Source organism: Benincasa hispida, chromosome 5 (assembly GCF_027475165.1).
Source record: "Benincasa hispida cultivar pf3 chromosome 5, pf3_genome.v1.1, whole genome shotgun sequence".
Taxonomy (NCBI): Eukaryota; Viridiplantae; Streptophyta; class Magnoliopsida; order Cucurbitales; family Cucurbitaceae; genus Benincasa; species Benincasa hispida.
The window spans coordinates 62188361-62215034 of record NC_143482.1 but is presented as its reverse complement, the minus strand read 5'-3'; the positions used below and the strand labels follow the sequence as shown (position 1 = coordinate 62215034).

Sequence of the window (26674 nt, the reverse complement as noted above, 5' to 3'; positions counted from 1 at the left end):
TTGAAATTATGTTATAATTTGTTATAATATATAGTATGCATGTTGTTAGGTTTTATGTCCTAAAACTTGTGGTATGTAAACAATGGAACCTATTCTGAAAGTTCAATAAGGTGATATTGAATAGATGTTTTGCTTATGAGAAATCCAATAAACTTGAAAGTCCCTTGACTATTGGATGAGTACTTAAACTTTATGTGGAGTCATAAAGGTGGATCAGATTCGAGTAAATAGTCAAAATGATCTATAGTGTATGAATAAGATTGGGTACCTTATTATGGCAACACTATTAGATGCGGCATGCTCTGTAGTTGTTACAAGAAGTTGTAAAGTGCTATAAATGAAGTGATCCTAATTCATTCATGTTGGGACATGAGAAGTGAAGGGTGTCCTTATGTTGGGTTTGTACAAGATCGGACCACGAAATTAGTCACTCTTACTTTATGACGCCGTTTACTGTTTAAGACTAACTATTTCAAAGAGATGACATAATTAACTTGACCTTAATCCTGAGCTAACTATGAACTCTTGTTTATTTGGAATTATCCTTAGATTTGCATAGGTGAGGGTTGACTCAACAGTGTCGGCTCAATAAACCTCCAATTTTAGGGGTAAGACTGGATAGATAGCTGGGGACATAGGGTGCAAAACGGAATTCACTCCTACCCGTTTTAGGGATAAAAGAGAGGTTGTTCCTTTAAGTGTTGATTTTGGGTCTCAAATAAGGGGCCCTGCCCTCTCACTGGCCCGAGAGAGACTCGGTTTTATTGATTGGATCACAAAACAATTGTTCATTAGGGGATCAATGGGGACTCAAAGAACATGAGGTAATTTCGAGGGTAAAACAGAGATTCGACCCGTTATTACAAACAACCTGTGAAAGGTTGACTTACTAATCATGGTTATATCGAGTGGACATAATATATCTATAGTGAAAGGAGTTCGACTATGGGCTTTAGTGGAGTGACCCATTAGTTAATGAATGAGGGTTAGATCGGTTTAATAAGTTTAGTCGATTAATCTCGGATCGTTGGGGCCCATGATCTGTGGGTCCACGAGGTCTCTCTACTAGCTCGAAAATGGATTAGCTCTAGAGTAGTGTGTTAAGTTAATTTGAAACATTCAAATTAGAATCAAACAGAATTGGAGAATATATATTTAAATATGATTTAAATATATGAAGATGGAATTATGTAAAATTAATTTAATATTGGATATTAAATTAATTAAAATTATTAAAATTATTTAAATAATTATTTATTAATTTTATTAGAAAATTAATTTATGAAATTAATTTGTAAAATTAATAAATTTTGATTTTAGAAATCAAAATATGATTTTAAAATCAAAATTGGATTTTGGAAATAGAAAATACACAAAATGGAAAAATGGTTTTTTCCAACTTCATCTTCAACTAGCTTACGAAGAACCCATTATCTTCAAACTTCATTTACTCCAAGCATGAGCTACATCCCATGTAGCAAATCTCTTTGCATGATAGTCTGCAATATATTGAAGAGATTGGAGTGAAGTTGGAGTTAGGCAATTGATAGAATTTTAGTTAAAAAAATTTGGGTTGAAGAATGTGTTCTTCATTGGGTTGCTACTGTGAGCATTCCCCAAGTTCTCTTTGATTCCAACTTATTTTGAGTCCCATAACTCAATCTAGAACATCAAGAGAATAGTAGGGAAGATCTTGTAAGGATCTGCAGAAAGATTTGGAGGAATTTGCAGCTGGAAGTTGAGATTTCAAAGGTTCATCAAAGGTATGTTTTGAAACCCATTAAATTCTGTTTGAGCATGCTTTCATTTCTGCCAAAATTAATCAGTTAGAGTGTTTATCGATTCTCATCGCTTCCGCTGCGTACTAGTACCATTCCAACACATGTTAGGATTTCTTATATTTAATATAAGTGTTATATTAAATATTGAATGCCTTTATGCATGTTATGGATGTTTAGTATGTCTAAAGTTTTATAAGTTGTTATAAAATTAGGTTAGACATTTAAAATCCATAAAGAACAGTTGCATGCTCACTAGGTTGACCATCTGTTTTAATAGTTAAAACTTGTAAAACTTGGGTTACAAACTCAACCAGTATATAATCCTGTCTAAGGCTGGGGGTACTTAAGTTGACGGTCTACGAAACACTTCCTACCTGGAGATTATGACTGAATTATTGAGCGTTGGTAACCAGTTTTATGAGCATACGTGAGCAATGTGATGTAATAAAATGGTTTATCATCTAGACATTGTAGGTTAAAATCCAATTATAAGCGTTATATTTGGATAAACCACATAGGCTTAGGGTTGTTTTATTAGCCGAAAAGAACCTAAATATAAATCTATCCAATTAATAGAACACTTCAGTGGCAGTTTAATAACTTCTATATGATAAAGTTATTAGAACACTTCATTGGGAGATTAATAACATATACGATAAATTATTTTTAACTCTTACATCTCTAAGAGTTCACAATCAAGATCTAAGCGATACTTCCTATCACCCTGGGAGTGACCTCCATACGGAAAGTAATTTTTAGCTTAAATCTAGATTGCGGTGAATAAGAGGAAGTTGTTCAAACATAAATCAATTATTCGATATATAGATTTCAACTGCCACATCTCCAGATAGTTTACACCGTGAGATTTGGGAACATTAGGAATTGAGCCAGTAATTAACCACAAGGATTTTCATTCTAAAGAGTTTGTTTTTCTCTCCTAAGCAATATTATTTTGATTTTCTCCAATTTCTCTTTGATATCCTAATTTACTCATAAAGAATACCAAAATGAGAGGATAGTTTGATAGTTGCTATACTTTTGAAAGCTTTTTAGTCTATTTAAAATAGGCTTTAAACTTTAAAGTTTAATCTTTAGAGGCCCTATTGGCCTTCCTTTTATGTTTTGGCTCCACCCATTCTTCCATTTTTTCTTCTCATTGTTTCCCTTCTCGTGGGTAAGTTACAAGTGAACATAATGTACTTGATTTTCCAAAAGTAGTGTACCTTGAACTATTCTGGTTTTGTAGTTCCCTTTGGAACTTTAAGAATGGAAAGAACTTTGAATGTTATTATTATCATTTTATGGAACTAATGTATGCATCATGTCTCATACTTTGATGGACATGAGTGAATGATTAATTTCTCTTTTGACTACCAGACTTAGTTCCAATCTTCATCTATACGGCCATCAATTCTCAAGGTAGAAAGATATATAATTTCAGCCTTTGGAAGACCCATCCAAGTAAGGTTTACTTTTGATTTTTTTAGGGCTTAGAAATCAGGTCTATATTTTTCTTATTAGTTGTCTTCTATTTATTCAACTATTGAGCTTTCTTGTTTTGCAGGTGCAACAATAAAGATTTGGTATCACAGCCTCTTTATGCTTTTTCTTGGGGAACTCTAGATCCAACACATTATGTATTTGAGCTTTGTGGTTTTTCTTTTTTAGATCTCAAATAGAGACATTTTTTCATCTTTAGATGTCAAACTATAGTTTTGATCTTTGAAAATAGTATGACTTGTGAAAGGTTGTTGGTTGTAGGTTTGGATTAAATCGAACCCTCAAAAGTAGACAACTAGCTCTCTTAAACTTTAGACTTTCGAGCTCTATGTATCAATATCAATGTAACTTGTTGATAGGTTACTTAGTTAAACAATTTATCATTTTTTTCTTGTAAATTAGTTAATTTTATTTATGAAAGCTAAGTTGTATACCTACAAGCAAATAAGATTTTATTTTGTGCATGTACAAATAAAAGATAAATACTATTGATTTGCATGTGCGCAAGCAAATTTTTTTTATATATATTCTTTTTAATGACAAAACGATGACAAATATTTAATATTGGACAATTACTAACAGAAAGTAGGTGAAAACCGACATTAAAGATAATGTTCAATGTCAGTTGAAAACCGACATTGAAAATAATATTCAACATCGGTTGAAAACTGACATTGAAGATAACTGACATTAAAAACTTGGTCATCTATAATGTTGATTTAAAACTGACATTAAAGACAACCAACATTGAAGAACTTTTATAACACAATCTTTGATGTCAGTTGTCAACCGACATTATACTCTTATAATGTTAGTTTTAAACCAACATTAAAGCCCATTTTTGTAGTAGTTGTATCATTTGATAGGGAGATTGTGCAACGAGGAGACGTGATTGTCACGAAGATTGCTTCGAAGCACAATGTTATCAATCCATATACAAATACTCTTACAGTTAAAGTTTTTTAGGGTCACTGTCACACCCCCTCCCAGACTACCCACCTAATCTAGAAAGAGGTGTGAAGATGCTAAACATCACCTTCCCTGATGACATTTAGCATCCAACTAACCAGCTCAACTTGTACATGAACTTGAACAATTACACAATGATCATTTAATACATTTAATTTCCATTCGACATATTCCATTTAATGGCATTCACAAACATATTTCATAGCTTTCCCATCTCCTGTTATATACAAACCATCAACAAAGTTCATGTACTACAAAAACACTTTTTAAAACTATACAACCATACAACTACTTTTATCCCACATTCCCAACACTCAAATACATATGGTTCATGATGTGCAAACTATTTACAACAAGACTAAAAAACAGGTAGACTTATAATGTAGCAGGAGACCCTCGTCATGTGGCAGTAGACAACTAAGCTTGAATTCGAAACTTTATCGCTACCTGGGGGAACATAAAACATTGAAAAGCATGAGCTAATGCCCACTGAGTGGTAATTTAATATGAACATAAATTTTTCTCTTTCTAAATCATCAATAAAGTTGGTCGAATCATTCAGTAAATCATCGTTGAAGTAATAAAGTTTTAGTAACATTTCAAACACGTGCTAGTAAAATAATGGCATGATCAAGCACATTATAAAGCATACAGAAGTTATCAAGAAACCATACCAACTCTGTACCCAAATACTTGTTTACAACGGCGGGTTACTCTGGAAAAGAAATGCCCCATGCAGTGTGAACCAAATAAGAAAGTCATGCGTGCACGTAGAGCTACCTCGAGGCTATATATAGATCTATACCACAGGCCCATGATACTCTAGACTTCCCGGTATATTCTGGTCACACCTGACTTCAGTAGCCCCCTGGTAGCCTAGGTGGCGTTACAGTTACAGGTTCCTTTGGACTCCCCAGTATACTTTGGCCACATCTGACTCCGGTAGCCTTTTGATCGCCTTCGCAACGCTACTGAAACATATTCAAGTAGCACGAAAAAATAACCATCTCCCGGGTACAAGAATTAGTAGTTTGAAACCATTTTCACAAACCAATCAACATTCTTAAATCCATCATCAATAGGTTTTTAAATAAAACCATACAAATCACAATAATGTAAAATCAGGTTCCAAACTATATTTTCATAAATTTAGCTCATATAAACCAAAGAGATTTTAGAAATCATGATTCAAGCATTTTTGAATTAATAGCCAAGTAAAACAGATCATGCCATCACATTTCATAAATCATAGTATACTATCATACTTATATATTTTTCGCATCGAAATACTTAAAATAAAATCACTAATGGTCACGGGCATGAGTTCTTTTGCTTATAAGCCCTCTGGATCTCAATTTGACCTGAAACAAAGTCCCAAGGTTACTAGATATTCACAAGAGGTGAAATTAACCCTAAACAACCCTTAATGATTCAATGAGACTAATTGAACTCAATTTAACTCTAAACACTCACATTTTGCTTCTTAAGTCCATTTTTATCAAATTATCCAAAATGGCCCAAAAGTCACTTTAAAATAAAATTATTCATTTTAGAGTCAAAATATCAAGAATATCCTAACTGGGCTTAAAAAATGCTCATCAACATTCACAATGCTAAAAAACAAGCAACTGGGCACTAAAAATAGGTGGTGCTGGGCAATGGGCTGGGCGGCAATGTTGGACGTGAGCGTGCATGTGAAACCCGAATTTCCATTTTTCCTAATTAAGCCAGCGATTAAAGGATTAACTAAGTAAAAGTTAAATTCTATGTTGAAGTGAAGGAAAATTTCTAGATGTTGAATAGATTTTCCTTAAGTAGTTTTGACTTCAGCTTAAATTGATGAAAAATCGACTAAGTGTTGGACTAGGTATTGCCATGCATTGGCCATAAGATCTTGGAAAGATTACTTGGGCAAAGGGAGAATTTAAAGTGGGAGTGACGAATGCCTTGGAGGTTAGACCAACGCATTAGGCTGGATGGATGCGTTGGATGTGTTGGATGCGTTGGAGGCATTGGATGATGGACGCATTGGATGCGTTGGATGCGTTGGACGCGTTGGATGCATTGGATGCGTTGGATGCGTTGGACGCGTTGGATGCGTGGGATGCATTGGATGCGTTGGACGCGTTGGATGTGTTGGATGCAACAGTGCAATACTATGCGTTGATGCTAAGCCAATGCATTGGAGTCGTGCGACCTTGCGATGCATTGGAGGTTGGTGATGGCTTGCACGAGGGATGTGTTGGACATAGGCCATGCGATAGACTAGGTTAGACGCATGGTGTTGGCTCTTGTGATGGCTAAGTTGGATTGCGATGGTTAAGTTGGGTTGCTAAGCGTTGAGTAGTGGACTATGCGTTGAACATCCAAGAGTTGGACGCATATAAAGGATGAGATCACATAGAAAACATCATCAAACCATGTGTCTTCTTGGGAGGAAGCCTTAAGCCTTAAGAATTTGAGGTGGTTGCATCAGATTGGAAGCTTATGCGTTGGTGAAAGAAGAAGATTGCGTTGATGGTGTAAGGTAGAGACACTTGGTCGTGCGGCCAAGTAGGAGGTGTCGGCCATGGAGCAATCTTGGACGCCTATAAATAGAGCCAAGGACTTCAGTTGAGAACTCAAATTCTCTTCAAAGAAAATATAGAAGAGTGTATGAGGACTAAGTGGGAGAAGACCATTCGTTGGTCAAGAAGTTCCATGAGGGGAGATGCTGTCGGGTAGAAAAGACAAGAAGTAACATAAAATTGGAACGAGGAGTTCTCCCAGAATACTCGTGCGTTTGGAGTGATTCTAAAGCCATCTGAAAAATAAAAGAGTCTAGTTTTCATGGTGGGGCTGCCGGGAAGAAGCTCCAAGTAATCGGGCTGAAAGCTGAGAAAAAGACAAAAGGGTCAGGTTATCGGGTAAGCTGGGCTAGTATTGATTTTTTGAAGATTTTGACTAAACCATGAGGAATTCTGAGCTAAGATGTTATGGTAAGCTTTCTGAGACATTTTAGAACATGTTTGCAGAAGGAAGTATCTTAAAATAAGGTCTGGAAATATAAGTAATCTAAGCTGATATTTGAATATGGAATTTAGAGTTCAAAAGAGAAACCAAGGAAACCTAAGGAACTTCGGAAAGGAAAGTTCCTAACCAATCAAGGCGAGTAGTTATTGTGTGTTGTATTGTTGATATAATTTCTATATATAGGTAAATATATATAGGGGATAATGTTAAATAGGCATGATCAGGGATATATGTTTATTTGATTACTATGCTTGTTGAGATATTGCTTGTATGTTTGTTTTGGAAAGTGAAATTGTACCCGGGATGTATAGTTAACATGCTTGAAAAGGGTACTGGCGGGGAAATATAGTCGGCTTCGGTCGGCGGAAAATGATAGTCGGTGATGACAGACGGGAAATATAGTCAAGTTATCTAAGCATAGCTAGCGTGAAAATAGTCGATGTGCACATTGGCGGGATAATAGGGTACAGGGAAAGTTTCCACAGGAATTGTTGTTGTCTTATATATGTGTGAAAGTACTGGGGATGTTTTTATTATGTGATAACCAGCGGTCAAGCTGGGGTTGATTGTTTTAACCAGCAGTCGAGTTGGGGATTGCCCAGCGGTTTGGCTGGAAAATAATAATGAACTTGTGGTAATGTTCTTGTTGACTATATATTGCTTTCCCAAAAGTATATTTCTGTTGACAAATTTATTTGTTTATCTAAAGGCACTACTCACTGGGCTTTATAGCTCATGTTTTCCATGTTTTATGTTTTACCCTCCCCCCAGGTAGCGAAAAGTGAGGAGTTCCAGGGTGCTGCTAAGATCAAGGTCTGCCACGTGCCACAGTTACACTTTCGGAGGGTTTTACAGTTGTTGTTGTAATTTGTAATTATGTCTTGAAGTTGTATAAATGATACATTGTTGTAAATAAAATGGGCCTACTTAATCAGTTGATTGTTAAATTTGTTCATTGGTATCAGAGTTATTTCCGCAAGAGTTATTAGGCAATAAGTGTCAACCAAAGGGTTGATAACTACTGCAATCATGCCCTTTCCTAGGCTAAGAGGGTGGTTTGGGGCAGGGTGTGACACGTGCGTGGGTGGCCGTGGGAGGCACGTTGGGGGGTGGGGGTGGGCGTTGGCATGGTAGAAGCACACGTGGGCATAAGGTTAATGGGTAGGAGACGCGTGAACGGGGGATAGACGGATGAGTGAATGGATTAGGCTAGCGTAGGTGTGCAAATGAGGGTGGTGACACAACGTAGGCGCGCGCGCGGGGCTGGGCATGGCTGAGGGGGTGGCTACTGTCCTTGCCTAGTGAATTTCCTACTGCAACCTGATTTTTCAAAGCTTTAAAACACTAATTCCAATCAAATAAACTTTAAATAAATTTTATGAAACTTAAGTGAGACCTTTTAACTAGCTTATAAAAAATTTTGGGTGCTAAAATCTTCCACTAAGTGCCTTGAAAACTCCTTTAAAACAGCAAGCTTAGATTCACTCGATTTCTAGACAACCTCTGTTTTCTTCAAGTTTTCTTGACCTTTTTGATCTCCAATCATTTCAGCAGCCCTAATATTTATTCTACACTCAATCAACTTTCATTTGATCTAAAATTTACGAAGATAACACAGGTATGGAAGAACTAGCCTTCCAAAAATGCCCTTCATATGCTGCCAAAAACTGCATTTTCTTCATCCAACCATTTTGAGTCAACCATTTGCTCGTCCTTTTACGTGGATTCTTCTCATTTTTCCTTATCTTTTTCATCCTTAATTAAGTTTATCAAGTTAAATTAATTTATAAATTTAGGAAATTAATTGAAAACTATTTTCCAACCTAAACACTCCTCCTCCTTACTCTTAACTCACTTTGTTTCTCCTACCAAATTTTATTTCTTCTTTCTTTCTAACACTTAGCCAATCATAACTCATTTTCTGTAGCCAATCACCCAGTCATAATTAATTACTCCAACAATCAATAATGTTACCAAGTTACTAAATAAATAAAAATGAACTTGCTATTGTAAAGTAATTTTCAACTATTAACTTCAACACTTAGCAACAAAACATGCTTAGGTCATATAATCAATGTGATTCATTTAGGTAAAATCTAAACTTACTTATTTAAGTTAATCCTAAGCATAAACAAGAGGAAAAAGAACAAGGGCTTACAGTCACCTGGAGAGTCTAGGTCTACAGGACTTCATCATTTTGTCTAGGGCAAGTGGAAGATTTTATTGGGTATAGTGTATGCCCTAGTTTATTTTATTGTACTTTTTATTGTATACACCACTAGCTTTAGGAAAAGTGGAAGATTGTTAGGGTTGATGTCCTAAATCTCGTGGTTTTTGTAGTTTGTAATTTGTATACGAATTATTTCCTTAATAAAATAATGTGTTATTTTATTCGACATTTAGATTGCATTTACTCAATCCAAGAAACTAAGATTCCAGGTTATTTTATGTAACTTAAACATATATGTGGTTGACATACAGGTGGATCATATTTAAGTAATAATCTAAATGGTCTGTAGTATATGGGTAAGGTTTGATGCCTTATTTTGGTGACACTATGGATACGACCTACTTTGTAATTGTTACAAAGTTGTAAAGTGTTACAAATGATGTGATCCTAATCGTTCACGTAGAGATATGTGAGTGGGAGTATTCTATATAAAGAATTTGTATGAGACTAAACTGCGAAATGATTAGTCTATCTTTTAACACCGTTAATTGAAGAGATTAATATTTCATTAGGTGACCATAGGTGACTTGACCTTAATCCTGAGTTAGTTATGAACTCATGTCTATGAAAGCAGTCATTTAATCTGTATGGGAGAGAGTGGCTGAATTCATGGACTCAATAAACCTACAATTTTGGGGATTTTTTCGAGTAGGGAGCGGGGAATATAGCTACATACGATGGAATTCACTCATTCCTATCTTTAGGTAAGTAGATGAATTGCTCCCTTATGGGCTGATTTCGGGTCTTGAACAATGAGAACTCACCCTCTCACTGGTCCAAGAGGGATTAGTTATAATTAGACTATCAACTATTTGTTCATTAGAGGGATCAATGGTACTTAAGAAGTTAGATGTAATTACAGGGGTAAAAAGGTAATTTGACCTAGCTATAATTATGAACGATTCTTGAAGAGTCGACTTACTATTGATTGGTTATATTCATGGACACAGAAATATATTTATAGTGTGAAAAATGTAACTGTGGGTCTTTATTGGAGTGATCTACAATTAATGAATGTTTATTAATGTAATTAAAGAGTTTAACCAATTCATTTCGTATCATTGGAGCTTCAATCTATAGATCTATTAGGTCCCCTTACTAGGTCAATAAGGGTAAAACAAGAATCAATTAATTTTGGATTAATTTGAATTGTTCAAATTAAATAAGGGAATTAACTTTATGAGATACAATTAATATATATATGCGGATACATTATAATATAAAGTTAATTTTGTATAAGACTCAAAATTATACTTTATGAGAGAGATAAATATTCAAATAAGATTTAAATATTAGTTATATGAATGAGATTCAAATAAAACCATAGGTTAAAATTCATATTTAACTATAGGTTATGTGAGAGAATATACGATTCAAATGAAACTAAATATGTGATATTTAAGAGATATTGCGTTGAAGAAGGTCTTCAAGAGATATTCTTCTCTTTCCTTTAAAGCATGTTGTGTATATATATATATATATATATATATATATATATATATATATATATTTATATATTATTTATTTATTCTATGCATGTTGTATGATCTCTGCTTTTCACACATTTCTAAAATGAATTACACTGACACATGAGTTCACACGCTTCCACTATGGAATTCCATTTCTTTATATATATATATATATATATATATATATATATATGAAAAAAGAAATGACAAAAAAGTAAAATGGGCGTAGTCTCAATAAGAGAATCTAGAAATCTCATGTTTTAGGAGGATATCCAGACTCTCAAGATGCCCTTCGTAAGGGTATCTTAGGATATTTGAGAATCTTTGGATGACATACATCTTATGATACCGCAAATTGAGTGCAGTAATCTAGATGCCCACTCCATAGGAATCTTAGATACCTGCCAAACAAACAACCCCTTAGAGTTGATGAACCAAAATTGCATAATTTATACTTTTGAAAGTAGTGGCGAATCCAAAAATTCATCTCGGGGGCCCAAACATGGACGGATCTATAAAGGGGCTGGGGGGCACGTATCCCTTTCAATCGATGACCTATATATATATATATATATGTACGTATGTATGTATGTATGTATATTGATTTTCGTTAAATATTAAAAATTTGTAGTTATAATTAATATATAGTATTTGTTCAACAATAGACCAATATCCAAAGAATGGTTCAGTGCAAGGGCTCTATTTTTCAATAACTGGTGATAGGTGTTGGGTCCAAATAGTGAGAATTGCATCTTTTGTTTGAATTTTGAACTTTTCATATTTATCATTTTTCTATATACAAGTGGACATGAAAACTAAAATAATATGAATAATTGTATCATTACAAAATCACTAAAATAGACAATCTCTAGATTTGACTAAACAAAATACTTAAAGAGAATTAGAATGATTAAATCAACTCTATAACATAAGCATTATGATTCTATTCAATATTCACCTATTCATGCATTCATAACATCGACAAATGACACTGCAAGCTCGATCCAACCATCTGCAAAAGTGATACTAAATATTTTTCCATCTCTTATTGCCCCAACAATTATAAGTAATTAGAAATTTGAATGGCACGAGGTCATTACTGATGCCATCCAGACCTAATGCGAGAGGCGGAAATGCCAAAGCAAGAGGTGGAGTGGAAGCCACCTTCAACCATCTAATCATCACCATAAAAATGGCGATGAAGATTCCAATTAATATAATAAGTGTTACAGTCGACATTGTTTTGTTGAAATGCGAATGTTATTCTGCTGGGCACAACGGACGACGGGTGGGAAGGCAACAAATTTACCCTTGTTTGAAACTTCTAGATTTTGAAAGATTTCAAATAAAAAAAAAAAGAAAACAAAGGAAAAATGAGTATAGAAGTGCCAATAGTGGAAATTAAGAGAGATGAAAGAAATCAAAGACGACACGACATGAGTGTGATGTTGTTGCCCTTAAGATTCAAAAAGCTTTCTTACAACCGACAATGCAACAACGAAAATGAAGAAGAAGAAATAAATCTAACACAACAAGGTCTAGGTGTTTGTGGTTGCCGAACGGAGTGGTTGAAAAACTTTCTTTTGGTGGGTTCTATGCATGGTCGTGGTCTATAGGTTGGAGAATGAACAAAAGTGATTTTAGGGTTTAGATTTTATTTATTTATTATTTTTATATATCTCTACTTCTCTACTATAATAAAAGGACAAAATGGAGAGAATCTTTAATTTTCTATTTTGTCCTTACTTCCTTTTAAAGTTTTCATTTTACTTTTTCCCCTTAATTTTATTTTTTCTCTTCATGTAATATAGTAGAGAAGTATGTGGGGAATTTAATATAGTAGAGAAGTATATATGTATGTATATGTATATATATATATATATAACCCTTAAATCGCTTTTATTCATTCTCCAACCTACAGACCGCGACCTTGCATAAAACCTACTAAAAGAAAGTTTTTCAACCACTCCGTGTGGCAACCACATCACACCATACCTTACCATGTTTGATTTCTTACTTCTTCTTCATTTTCACTGTTGCATTGTTGGTTGTAAGAAATGTTTTTCAATCTCAGCGACAACAACATCACACCCATCGTCTTTGATTTCTTTCTTCTCTCTTCATTTTTACCATTGTCATTGTTGGCCATCAGTACACTTCTATACTCATTATTCCTTTGTTTTTCATTATCATTTGAAATTCTTCAAAATCCAGAAGTTTTAAATATGGTAAATTTGTTGCCAACTCCCGTTTGTCGTCCATTGTGCCTAGTAGAATAACACTTGCATTTCAATAAAACAATGTCAACCATAGAAGTCTTAATACTTATTATAATTAATTGCGATCTTCATTGCCATATTAAGAAGAGGAAAGTTTCTCAACCTCTACGTGTGGTAGCCATATCACACCCAAACCTTGTCGTGTTTGATTACTTTCTTCTTCTTCACGTTCTCCATAGCATTTACAGTAATAAGAAAGCTTTTTCAATCTCCGTGATAGCCACTGCACCGTCATTGATTTCTTTCTTCTCTCTTCATTTTCACTAGTGCCATTGTTGGTCGTCAGTATGATTTTATACTTATTTTTCATTTGTTTTTCATTTTGATTTGAAATCCTTCAAAATCCAGAAGTTTCAAATAGGGATAAATTTGTTGCCACTTCCATCTGTCGTTCGTTGTGCCCACAATCATATTTCAACAAAACAATATTGACCGTAGAAGTCTTGACACTTATTATATCAATCATAGTCTTCATCGTCGTTTTTATGGTAATGATTAGATTGTTGGAGGCGATTTTCACTACTCATGCTCTAATAGAATTATAATGCTTAAGTTATAGAGTGAGATTGTTTGTTTTGACGGTTTTATATGCTTATGTTATATAAAAATATAACCCTTGTACACCACTTAACAATTCTCTAGCTATTGGTTTTTTGTTGAATGAATATTATATATTAATTATAACTACAAATATTTAATATTTAATATTTAATGAAAAACAATATACATATATAAAAAAAGTCACAAGTTGAAGGGGCACTTGTCTTTCTTGGTCCTTTTATAGATCTGTCCCTATTTAAAAGTCCATAATATTAATTCTCTATTTGATGTATGAATTTCGCTAGAAATGATTTTAAATTTAATGATTTAAAAAATGAAAATACTTTCGTATGATTTTAAATTTAATGATTTAAAAAATGAAAATAATTTCATATTTCTATCTATATATGGAACTAAAGTAATTCAAAATCAATAAAATCATCGTAATTAAGAAAAAAAAGAAGAAGAAAAAAACTCAAGTGCATTAGAGAGCACTCCGCACGGGATTAAATCCTGGACTGGTCAGTAATGGACTTTAATCTCCAGAGTCGAACCTCCAAATTCCTAGGGCTCCTCTCTTCTCAAAATCGGCTTCTCCTTCTACAAAACTCTTTCTTCTTCTCCATTTTCCTTTGCAAAATCCTTTAATGGCGCTTCCTCCAGGCCCCTATTCTGGAACCAGCACCCTCGCTTTGGTATGTTTTTCTTGTTTTCCCATCGTTTTCCTTCAAAATTTTGGTCTGGAGATTAGGTAGAACATTTCGTGTTGAAATTGCTATTTCTGGATCTGATTTTGGATTCAATAATGGAAATTAATGTTCATATTCAACGGTCTTGATCCTTGCCAGGTTGCTCGTGCGTCGGCGTTCTCTGTTGGACTTGTCTACGGAAGCCTCAAGCTCAAGTACCTTCAGGTTCGTTGATTTGGGATTCCGTTGTTAGTGTTTCTAAATTCTCATTCCTGCCAAGCGTGTCGTTGAGCCATCTGCTATATATCGTCGCATTCTAGATATAGGATATATTTTTAGAGCGTATGTAAGTTTTAATCTGATTGTTTTTTAAGGCTAAGTTATTCAAAATGCCCCTGTGCTTTGAGATTAGTTTCGATTTTACTCTTATTGTTGAAGACTCCCTTCTACCCTTAACCTTTAAATTGATTCAAATATGCTCTTTGAGAATTTTATCTTTAAAACGAGTTATGGAAATTGATGGGGCTGCTTAGTTTTAACTTGAAAGTGTACAGTGGCAGACATGGCTTTTCAAAAATGGACTAAATGAAGGGCCAATGTAGTTTGAAAAGGGATGGTCTTGTTCTCGTATCCTTTTTAAATAGACATATCTGCCAGTACTTTATCTACAACTCAACAGCCATGTCAATTTCATCACAATGGTAAAATTGTTCAGGAGCATTTTTTTAATCAATTTTGAAGGTCAAGAATAGAAATAAAGAGTTTGAAACGATAAATGTGTAATTGAAACTAACCTCAAAGCTCATGGATATATATATATATATATATATATATATATCTCAATAATTTAGTCTTTTTCTCTATAAGGAAGTAGAGTAGAAAGTGAAGGCGAGAGGTTATCTTACTGAATGATGGGAGTTATAAATTGAACCATCCAGTTAACTTGAATATCGAAAAAGGAATAATTGCATAGCTTCCTAGAAAAGAGTATACCGTCCAGAAACCAAAAGGTAATGCCATCAATCATCTCTGGTAGATTTGACAAGTTTTCTTCAACAATTCTCCGAATTCTTTCCCCCTCCATCAAAAGGAACGCCATCAGCCATCTCTTGTCTTCACTCTTTTTGAAATTTAGTGAAGAAAAAATTTCTGATCTAGAATACTGATTCCTTAGTGATTAAGATTTTTATTGTCGTTACTATTATGTATGATGCAATTGATGTGTTTTCTGATTGCAATATTTGTTTTGTCGTTTATTTTATAACAGATCATCATTAATTTATCATTTTACGATTTACATTTTAAACATTTTTTTTTGAAGCAACTATTTATGTTTTACATCATAGTTGATAAATATATTAAATTGGATTAATTGGTCTAAATGTCTAATGCCAAGAAAGGATTAATTGTTTTTAATGGGCTGTCAATTTCTTTGAACTTGACGGTTCAATTGAGTTGGATTGAAAATGATATTGGAAGTAACTATTTTCAAAGTTAAAACATAGAGTTTGGTTTTTGAACCATGGTAAATATGTTTGGTGGTCTTGGACTTTATTCCCTAATTTCCATTAATATACGAATGAAGACGAATTATTTATTCTCCTATTTCTAATGGCATTCCTGTTCAATTTCAGTTTAACTTATAGGCATTATGATTTTAAAATCTCATGTTATTTCAAGCTGTCTTGTCTTTCGAGGCCATTCTAAATGTACATGTCTGATTTTAGAATTATACTTCAATTCCTATTTTTATCACCGCAGGCGAAGGCAAAATCTCACAAGAAAGCTGAAGCAAAGGCTCATCACTGAGGTATGGCTGATTCCGCTCAGACTAAAAAGTGAGGCACCAGTTGAATTTCAAAGGGAAATAATACATGGTAGTTGGTCACGATCTACTTTTCTTTAATACTTTTTTGTTCCATGTTGCATTGAATGGCTCTATATTTCATTGAAGAGTCATGTAGATGTATCTTACCTCGGTCTTAAGAACTATATTTGAGTTACAATTAGTTTTGATGGATGGATGAGAGGACTAACATATCATTTGATTCCTTTCTTTGATTGAAATGAATAATTTGCTTCTCATCTTTCTTGGTGCAGGTGTTGTGTTAATTCATTAATGTGTCTTTATGTTATGGTATCCATATTGTCAACAAGAAAAGATCATTTCTAACAATCATTAAGAAAAATTTAGCTGCTTTCAGATAAAATGTTGAAATTTGTCATCGAATTTTTTGGGTTCTAAAATAAAAAATGAGCTTTAAAAGGAAATTCGAACAGCCATCGTGAGTTAGAGGGTTAGTCTAGTGGTACTGTGAGTATGTCAGAAACAAGGAAACTGGCATAATAGGTTCAAGGTTCAAATTCTGGTGGCCACTTAGTTTGTGATACTAAAATTCTATTGTTTTTATTTTATTTTATTTTTTCTGACAATTAAATGTCGTAGGTAGAGGTGGTTGACCATGGGGTTAGTCGAGGTCAAGGTGTTAAGTTTTTATTAGCCATGTCGGATTTAACTTCAGTTGGGATACACTTGGTCAGCTCAATTAATATTAGCATAGATGTTTTTTTTATTTCTTTTGGTGCTGGTACGAAACTCGTGATTGGTATAGCTTTAGTTTGAGGAATAGTATTTGGAAGTTTGAATTTATGTAACTATGGCATAGCTTCCAGACCAAGCATGGCTGTTTTGAATCAGCTCGTCGGTTTCATCCTGGTGTTCTATATCCAAATCTCCCTTTAGTTTCCCTTTGCAGGATATATGTCTTTTAACAACTTTTTTACTGTTTTTATTTTTTTAACGATTCTTTTTTGTACACATTTCACTCTATGTTTCACCCCCTCATCCTTGGGCAGGCCTAAGTTCTATACAGGCCCAAGGGTCAGTCCATTAGATTAGCCTATTGAATATTAATTTTTTAATTATTTAAAAATATATATGCGATTTTCGGAAAGAAACATTACTAAATTTTATTAAATTTATTTTATATTTTTACTTTTTTAGATAAAATTATTGATATTATAAGATTTTATTTCGTATTTAATTGCCTTGAAAAGTTTTATTAGTTTTTAACCCTTTAAAAAATTAATGTTAATTAAAAACAACAATATATCTAAGTATATTTGAAAAAGAATTTTAAAAAATTTACATTTTTAATATATAAAATATAATACATTCGATAGAAATATTTGGGTTGGTTCAATGAAAAGCTCATTGGGCTGGCCCAATATGATTCAAATTGGTCGGCTCATATCAAAATAGTGATTCATATCCAATCCAAATAACAAACGGGTTGGGTTGGGTTAATCAAACGTTGACTTCGGGTCGAGCTTGAATCCAGTCTAGGTTGGTCTTTGGGCTTCGGGCCCGTTGATGAGGCTCAAGTATTTTCCTTTGAGTATTAGTCTCTTTTCATTACATTAATGAAAAGTTCGGTCTCTTGTTCAAGAAAATTTATGTAACTATAGCGTAGCTCAAATCCTTGGAGGGGGATCCTCACCCTTGCCCTTAGGCTGTGCTTTCTGTGATTAAGACATACTTGTTTCTTTTAAGTTATGTAGTGAATAGGATTTGTAGATTCATAGTTTGAGAGATTTGATCCATCCATCAAATGTTGGCTTTGTTTTCGAACTCTGACTAACAAAACCTACGAGTCAAACGTACTTGTAGGATGATGGAAATTTCAAACTCCAAATAGAGTGTGTTTATTAGATAAAACATGGAGCCTAATAAGTCTCTAAGCTTATTACAAGTTTAATCCTAAGCTTTCAATTTTGTATCTAATTCTTAATTTCATGTTTGGAGAAACGCCTAGATAGAAAATTTTAATATAAAACATTTTTTCCCCTTAGAAAATATCGAAATGTCAGACATTTGATATACATACATTCAAGTCAATGTAAGCGTAGCTTAACGGACATTAAACATGTACTCTTGTCAGAATTTTGAATCTTTTAATGTTGAATACAACATAGTAACTCTAAAAGAAAATAGTTATCTAAGCAGGATTGGATCATTTTAGCCGAACAGCCATATTGGCCATTGTGAGGGAGGATAGGCAAATGAAGAAAATATACTTATATAATTGGTCTGTTTGTTCATTTGTCCAAACAGCCTTGGCCTTTGATGCTATCATACATTAAGGTTAAATTCCAATAAATTGCCATGTGTGAAACACAAATTTTTGGTTTGTCTGTGGATTCCAACTCCAAAGGACCATATTAGGATATGATTGTTCTTGAAGGGGAGAGCAACGAATCTCACGTTTCCTCCACCCTCATGAGGTCTGGGGATGCTCTCCATTAAGGATGTCTAGATGTTGTTAGACCTCTGTACTTGGGATCCGTCCTTTTGTATTTTTATGCTCCCATGTGAAATATGATGTATTTGACAGATTTGTGTCTAGAGATCTTGTTCATTCGAATGGAGGATCTATCCCACTAAGGATTAAAACATCGATGCCGATATCGACATCGAGATGTTAATTTTATGAATATATCGACGGATATATTGATAGAAAATATCAATATCGAAGGATATATTTGTAAGTTACGAAATTTATAAAAATTATTTAGATTAATAATTGAATCGTCTTTCATATTGGATTAAATGTATGACATTTTTTTTTAATGTTTTACAAGTATTAATTGAAAATGTCGGAGATATCAATCTATATTTAATAGGGATGTCGAATCCTTTGATTTATGAATATATCGATGAATATTTTTATCCTTGATTCGTACTGTAACCTCTGATTGATTGTGGATGTAAATGTGAGGTTTTCTTGGGAGGGTATGTGTGCGATAAAAAAACCTTTCTTAAAACCCAGGTTAAAAGAGGTTGTGTATTTCAAAAGTGGTATTTCATTGATGCCTCGACCGTGCTCAAAGGGGACTAGTATATGTTCACATTCGTGGTTTGAAATGACATGGTTGATTTCATCGACATCGACCCTACTTGGAGAGGGACTCTAGTAGCAGCAGACATGTCATAGTTTTAAATGATATTTGATTTTATAAAGAATATATCTCGATGAAAGTTACGAAACGGGAGGAAACATTAACAAGATAAAATTGTGTATCGAAATGATCGAACTTTTTTGCCATCTTTAACTCGATTGTAGATGGTTATTGACCATAGGAATGAAATCTACACTGATATGGTACAATTTGGTAAGAAAAGAAAAGAGCAACACTAGAGTTAGATCTAATTGTAAAAGGTTTTGAATTCAAAAATCGAGAAGGCAAAAACAATAAAATCTTATGGTTGAATATGGTTCTTGCATTTGGACCCTTGTGGAGAATGGATAAGATGTAACACTCCAATAATAATATTCAGTCAGATGAGTGTTTCTTTATCTGAAAAAACATATTGGATATTTTTGAACACTTGATCATCTATCTAACTAATTACATTAAGACACCATCGTCTAACTAGTTAAGCCACAAGTAACCTTTTTTTTTTTTATAAATTAAACCTTGAATCTCTCATAACTTTGTAATCTTATATATACTTACCCTACTAAATAGACTAGTTATTTAAAAGCTTTACGAGACCAGTAAAGGTAAATGACAAGGTAGCTTTTTAAATTTTCATGTTCATGTTTATTTGGTATTTTAACTTTTAAAGATGTCGAGTATGTCACTAAATTTTGAATCTCATGTCTAGTAAGTCTCTAACTTTAAAAATGTATTTACTAATTTTCTCAAATTTTAGTTTGTGCTCCATAGGTCCTTAAGATATTAAAAAAATTAAGTTTTTTAAACTTTATTGATTTATTAGTTAATTGAATTTCGTGTTTAATGGGATCTTAAATTTTCAATGGCGTGTCTATAATTTTGAATAAAAAGTTAGTGACTTATTGAATACTTTTTAAAACTTAAAGACTAAATAGACACATAACTAAAATTTAATTAACTAAACTTATAACGTACTAGTGGCTAAGAGGTCACGGGTACAATCCATGGTGGTCATCTACATAGGAATAATTTTCTACCAGTTTTTTTGACACCCAAATATTGGAAGGTTAAGCAGGTTGCCCTGTGAAGTTAGTTGAGGTGTATGTAAACTGATCGAGACACTCACAGATTAAAAAAAAAAAACTAACGTTTAACTTATATGTTTGATTATGAGCATGAATCTACATGGTACGAAGTAGGGGTACAATAGAAAAAACTAAAAAATTGAACCGTACCAAACCAATCCAGTAGTTCAGGTTGATTTTTACAGAAGTATTGGACACTACAATTTGGTTTTAAACGAAAATTGAAATGTTTTGTTTTGATTAGGTTTTCATTGTAAAAGACCTTCAAAATTGACCTAAACTAAGGTCTATCTGTTTCAAAACAAAAATTCTCTAAAAATGAAAACATTAGCAAAAAAAAAAAAAAGATCCAATTGGGAAAAAAATCAAAACCAAATTGACAACAAACAGAACCGACCAAAAGTTAAACTAATGATTCAATCCTTTATCGAACATAGATTTGATTTTTTTTTGTTCAAAAGAATGATTGATTTGGATTTGTTCTTAGTTGACCTCAAAATCGAGAAGAATGAACTTACTGCCGCACCGGATTTTTTTTTGAGGCAGTTGTGTAAAGCATGAATAGAAGGGCTTTTCTTGAGCTTTGTCATTTGCCCTACTTGATTCCTCCTAAGTTCCAATAAAGCTGTCGCGCATGCCTCTAAATTCAAACCATGTGACAACTAAAATGTAGCATTAATAGAGAGGTAATTATATCAAAACAGCTACGATTAAGTGCAACCTAATCTTAATCCATAAATAAATTTTTCTTTCAAAAAAGAAAAAACATCACAATAAAGTTCACTAATTTTCAAATCTATCTTGTACTTTAAAAGCATTGTCCAGGTTACTTTGAAATCTGAGCAAGTTAAGAATTTTGCCCTATTGATTTTTTGAAATTTAAGAATTTCGTCCTTTTGTTTACATCATTTTAAGTAAAATTACAAAATTATCATTTATCTCTTCCTTTCTCTTCTTCTTCCTGATTTTTTTTCCTTTGTCCCCCTTCGTTGCCCTCCTTCGTTTCCACCTTTGATTTTCCTTTTTTCTCCTTCCTCTCCCTCGTCTCCTTTGTGTATTTTCTTCTTTTTCGTGTTCTTCATAGGCTTTTTTTTTTTTTTCCATTTGTGTGGTTTGTGTTCAAAGCGAGAGTGAGAACAAGAGTGTGAGAGTGAACGATTGATCTATGTGAGAGGAGAGTGAGAGTGAGGAGAACGATAGGAGATCAAGTAAGAGGGCTCTCAATATGTGTGCGAGAGGTTCCGTTTTAGTAATTTCACATGAATACGACACAAGCAAAAAGTCAAGAAACTTGAATTTAAAAAAATATATCATTTCATTTTTCTCCCAAATTTTGGGCCATCCATATTTGACAAACTCAATAACATGTTTGTAGTAATTTTTGAAAATGTTAGAACCATTTCCAAACATTCTACTTATAAGGACTCAAAATCAATTTCAATAGTAAAAAAATCACGTTTAAAATGGTAAAATAAAATAATAAATGATTAATAATTTCAAAATCACTAAAAAAGACGCCTTTTATCCTTTAGATCTAGAAAACAATTCGTAATTTGTTTGACTACTAGCTTTCTAAATAGATCGAACACTTATAGCAAAATAATTTATAGGGTTTTATGTTGAGAATAAGCAAATGAATCAAATATTTATGAGAGTGGTCTGTTTGTTTTAGATTTGTCTGAAACAGCCTTAGGCCTTTGAAGGGTATGATCTCAAAATAATTAGGATTTTATTAATATCAATAAATTGCCATGTCTCAAACACAAGCTTTAATTTGCTTTTGTCTTGTGTCTTAATTTCAAAGATATGAAATGGGAACCATCTTAAGATATACATTTTTTTTTTTAAAGGAAGATTTGAAAATTTTAGAGCAACAAAAAAATCTTAAAGTTTCACCTTCTCCATTATGGATGTCTATAATTTGTTGAATTTTGTACTTCGATCTGTCTTTTTGGTGTTTTTATATGCTTCAAATGTGATGCATTTCACAGCCTTTTGTTATATATAAATGGAGAGTGAGAAATGAGAAATTGTGGGTTTTGTTTATTAGAATTATATGTTTGTGGTTCTAGGTTTGTACCAATTTGGTGTTTTGATTTTTTGGGACAAATATCAATTTATACCCCCGAATTTTGAAAATTGTATTAATTTAAATCTTAAACTTGGGAGTCGTATCAATTTAAATCCTAAACTTGGGAATCGTATCAATTTAAACTCCAAACTAATAATTGTATCAATTTAAACCCTGAACTTATATATCAATTTAAGCCATGAATTTTCATAAATGTATCCAAATAAAATATAAGGGAGGTTATTTGAATTGATACAGTTATGAAAATTCTGGGTATAAATTGATATTTTCTCTTTTTTAATAATAAAAATTCAACTTTGCCCTAGTTTTGTGGGTTAATTTTAGGGATTTCTATATAAAAAGCCTAAAAATAGGTATATATATATTATTCTCTTCCCCATGCGGCTATTTCTTCCTCTTCCATCCCTTTTCTCCTTCTTCCACCCTATTTTTTCTCCTCCCGACAGTGTGAGTTACATATGGGAGACGGATGACGTTGGATGATCCGGTGATGGAGGGAGCACAGGACGGCAAGAATGGCGATGGCAGACTCGGAGCAGATGAACGACAATGACGAATTTGGAGAAAATGAATGACAACAGCAAACTCAGAGTAAATGAATGACGACGGTGAACTCGGAGCAGACGAACAAAAGACTCTATTCAACTTTTAGTTTTATTTTTTTTCTATTTTTTATATATATATTGTGGTATATGTATTCATTTATTTGATATAAACGAGAGTGTTCTTTTTTTTTTTTTTTTTTAATTTAGATTTCATGTATTATGATATATATACTATGGTGTAAATGAAATTCATAAAGATTTATATACTGTAGTATATTTCAAATATTATTTATACTGTGACTTATGTCAAACATTGAGTGAATCACTAATTTATAAATTGTAGTATATTTCATGTATTGATTAGAATATTTTCAAATACCTAACAAAATGTTCTAAAGTATATTAAAATAACCATGAATTCGTCAAAATGTTCCAAAGTATATTTAAAATAACCATTAATCCATAAAAAAAGCCAATAAATTGATACGTGAAAACCAACGTAAATAGAAAATAAAATTTTATTAAATGTCTTTTTGTTCAAATTGAAAAATGAAACAAAATTACAGTAAATATATTTTCTCTCTCCAATTGATAAGTGAGAAAAATTATATTAAATGCATTTTCTCTCTTTATAAGAAATTTATTTTCTCTCTCCATCATTAAAGTAGCTCCAAAATAGGGGAAAATATATAAAAAATCGAATGTAAATAAATGAAAAATGGTATAATTGTCCAAAATTAACCCTAAAAGTCATCTTTGAAAAAATTCAAATTTTAAGTCATTTATGAAATATAGGATTTTCTTTAGGCCTTATATGTAAAACCCCTTAATTTTAACTTTAAACTTTCAATTTTCATAGAATTGTTTAAGCTTGAATACAAAGTCATGAAATGATAGGGTTTCAACAGAATTTTAGAAGAGTAGCTATCTTACCGTTAAAAAGTTTGAGAAAGTGGTGAGTTCAAAGGAGGAAATATGACATTGGTTTCAAATCATTATAGTTAGAAACACTTTAAACTTGTGAGTGTATTTAATTTAGTTATATTCTCGGTGGAGAAAAAGGTGAGTATTAGAAAAATCATGGGAAAATACTCGTCATTGAAACCAAAGAGAAAAATTCTATGTGATGTAATAAATTTTCATATAGTAGATTTCTTTCAGATGAGATATGGTTTTTCTCTCATTTTGGAGTTTTCATGTAAAATCATGTAGATTTTCTAGTTGTGTTTCCTTATTTTGTTGTTTTATTTTATGATTATAATTTAATATAGTAGAAGTGAGAGGTTTTTTTTTCCCAAAATTAATGATAAAAGATGTGCTTGGTAAGGTATTATAGAAGAATCAAATAAAGTAGCTAATTCTTTCATAGACTAAAAAATATCTAGAAGATTCAAATGACCTCCTCTTTCTAAGGTTGCATTTGGAATGGATAATTTTGTCGCGACTAAAAGTAATTATGAGAGAATCCCTGATTTAATTTTAAAAATAAGTAATTTTAGAAAAAATTGAAATGTTTGACAAAACTCAAAAACAAAATTTAAACATTTTCAAAGTGTATTTTAAGCGGATTTTATCAAAAGAATATAAATCAAAATGACCTTTTGAAAAACAATTTTTATGTAGTGAATCCAAACCGACTCTTAATCGTGGTTAGTGTCGGGTGAATTTGATTATAAATTAACTTCGAGACAATAACTTTTTTATTATATTTCTTTTGTAAGATATAAAATCTGATTTCTTTTCTTAACCAAACTCCTAAAATTACCTACTTTATTCTTGTTTTAGTACACTTAATTTTCTGTGTTTTATTTTGAAATCACTAAACACTAATTTACTTCGTATTAATTTTTTTCTTTTCCCTAAAAGTGCCGTTGCTAGTAATGGTTTTAAAGTTTATAACAATCCCTAATAAGCTCAAGTCCGAATTGGTAATTTAGTTACAAAAATCTTTTATTAGAAACTTTTAAGATATTTGAAATGCAAAAGTAATAATTATATAAGGGAATTTTAAAAAATAGAAAAATAAGAAAAATTATTTACACAAAATAGCAAAATTTAATCTTCTTTGATAGAGGCTGATAGAAGTCCATTTATGTCTATTAGTGATTGAAACAAATAAAAGTCTATCATTGATACTATGTGATAGACGCTAATAGAAATTTATCAATATCTATCAGTATTTTTTTTTATTATTTTTGTAAATAGTTAAACATTTTTTTTATTGGTGAAAATTTCCCAATTATATACTTAACAAATCAAAGGACACTTATCAATTAGAAACAACCATATTAAAGAGCTCTTATTATATATCTTCAAATCAATTTAGTTTTTTTTTTTTTAGTTTAATTGACTATTGTTGATTATTATTTTTTTCTTTTTCTAAAACTTTTGGACAGGTGGTTGGAATAATTTAAAGAATATCAATTTTCAATTCCATCTTTTTTTTCCCTAATTCAACACCAATTTTAACTAAAAATTAGCTTGGAATCTACAAATTAGAACCAAATCAAGAATTATATAAATAATCATGTTCAAGCATTTTGAACAACGTTCCAAGGATCATGATTAATATGTCTCTAATTAAGTAGTGTTAATTATTAATAACCTCTAAAAAGAGAGTGATTAGTGATATTCCTTTAATTAGGTGCCTCAATTAGTGGAAGCCATAGACATTAGATTCTCTCTCTCTAATTCTTCACCATTATAATTTGAACAGTTCATGAAAGAATAAGCACCTAGGGTTTAATTAATTAAAAACATAAGTAATTAACTAACTTTAAAGATCTTAAAACATTCTAATAAGTTAAAAGTTATTGACAATGGTAAAAATCACCTCTAAAATATGATGATAATTGTTATAAATACACTCCCAAACTTTCAATTATAAAAATTAGACTCTCGAAATTTCTAAAATAATAGAAATTGAATCCTCAAATTTATAGAATTATTACAATTTCTATAATTATACAAGTTTGAGGGTCTATTTTTTTTCATTATTAAAAGTTTATAGATGTAATTGTAATTACATTTTGTAATTTTTCTCAGAGTTATTATTATTATTTTAAATTAGTTAGATCCAAAACAAAAGACCCAATGTCTAATCAGATAAATGAAGCATGGCCCCATCATATATTCCCTAAATCTTCCAATGGGTTTATAAAGAATTTTTTTTTTTTTTTTTAAAGATTAATATTTTGTGTTGTGTTAAAAACAAAACCCTAAGCAGACAAGAGATCATGGGAATTAGCCAAAAAGGAAAACATGAAAAAATGAATTCTAATTATTTATAATTATCACACACAACAAATTTAATTTATTTGTCTTTTTCAATGCACAATTTTTTTAACTGTCATGCATGTGAAAATTAATAATTATTACTAACAAATCCTCACTTTAGATCTGCTTGATTGTGGCTGTGTTTTTCTAGGATTAATTTTTCTTATTACTATATTTATTTATTTTTTAGTTTTTTCTTTCTCATGGGGTTTTGTTTATCTCTACTTTTAAATTTAGGTTTTTTTTGA

At 32.1% G+C, this 26674-nt stretch overlaps 1 protein-coding gene and 1 long non-coding RNA gene across 2 annotated transcripts; one reads left to right on the top strand and one right to left on the bottom strand.

Moving 5' to 3' along the window:
• The first annotated feature begins 14219 nt into the window (after positions 1-14219).
• On the top strand, positions 14220-16556 carry LOC120077638 (uncharacterized). The gene is made up of 3 exons (XM_039031588.2): positions 14220-14475; positions 14629-14694; positions 16231-16556. Exons 1-3 carry the CDS (start codon positions 14428-14430, stop codon positions 16276-16278), a joined length of 162 nt encoding a protein of 53 aa, XP_038887516.1. The 5' UTR covers positions 14220-14427; the 3' UTR covers positions 16279-16556.
• Positions 14296-15866, bottom strand: LOC150036326 (uncharacterized). Its single transcript, XR_016529749.1, has 2 exons — positions 15375-15866; positions 14296-14785 (listed from the first exon to the last, which is right to left on the bottom strand). It is a non-coding gene; the product is annotated as an uncharacterized LOC150036326 (long non-coding RNA).
• Positions 16557-26674: the final 10118 nt, after the last annotated feature.

Coding starts and splice junctions, on each gene's coding strand:
- LOC120077638 (XM_039031588.2), top strand. CDS start 14,428: ATGGCGCTTCCTCCAGGCCCCTATTCTGGAACCAGCACCCTCGCTTTG. Junction 14,476..14,628: donor GAACCAGCACCCTCGCTTTG/GTATGTTTTTCT, acceptor GATCCTTGCCAG/GTTGCTCGTGCGTCGGCGTT. Junction 14,695..16,230: donor TCAAGCTCAAGTACCTTCAG/GTTCGTTGATTT, acceptor TTATCACCGCAG/GCGAAGGCAAAATCTCACAA.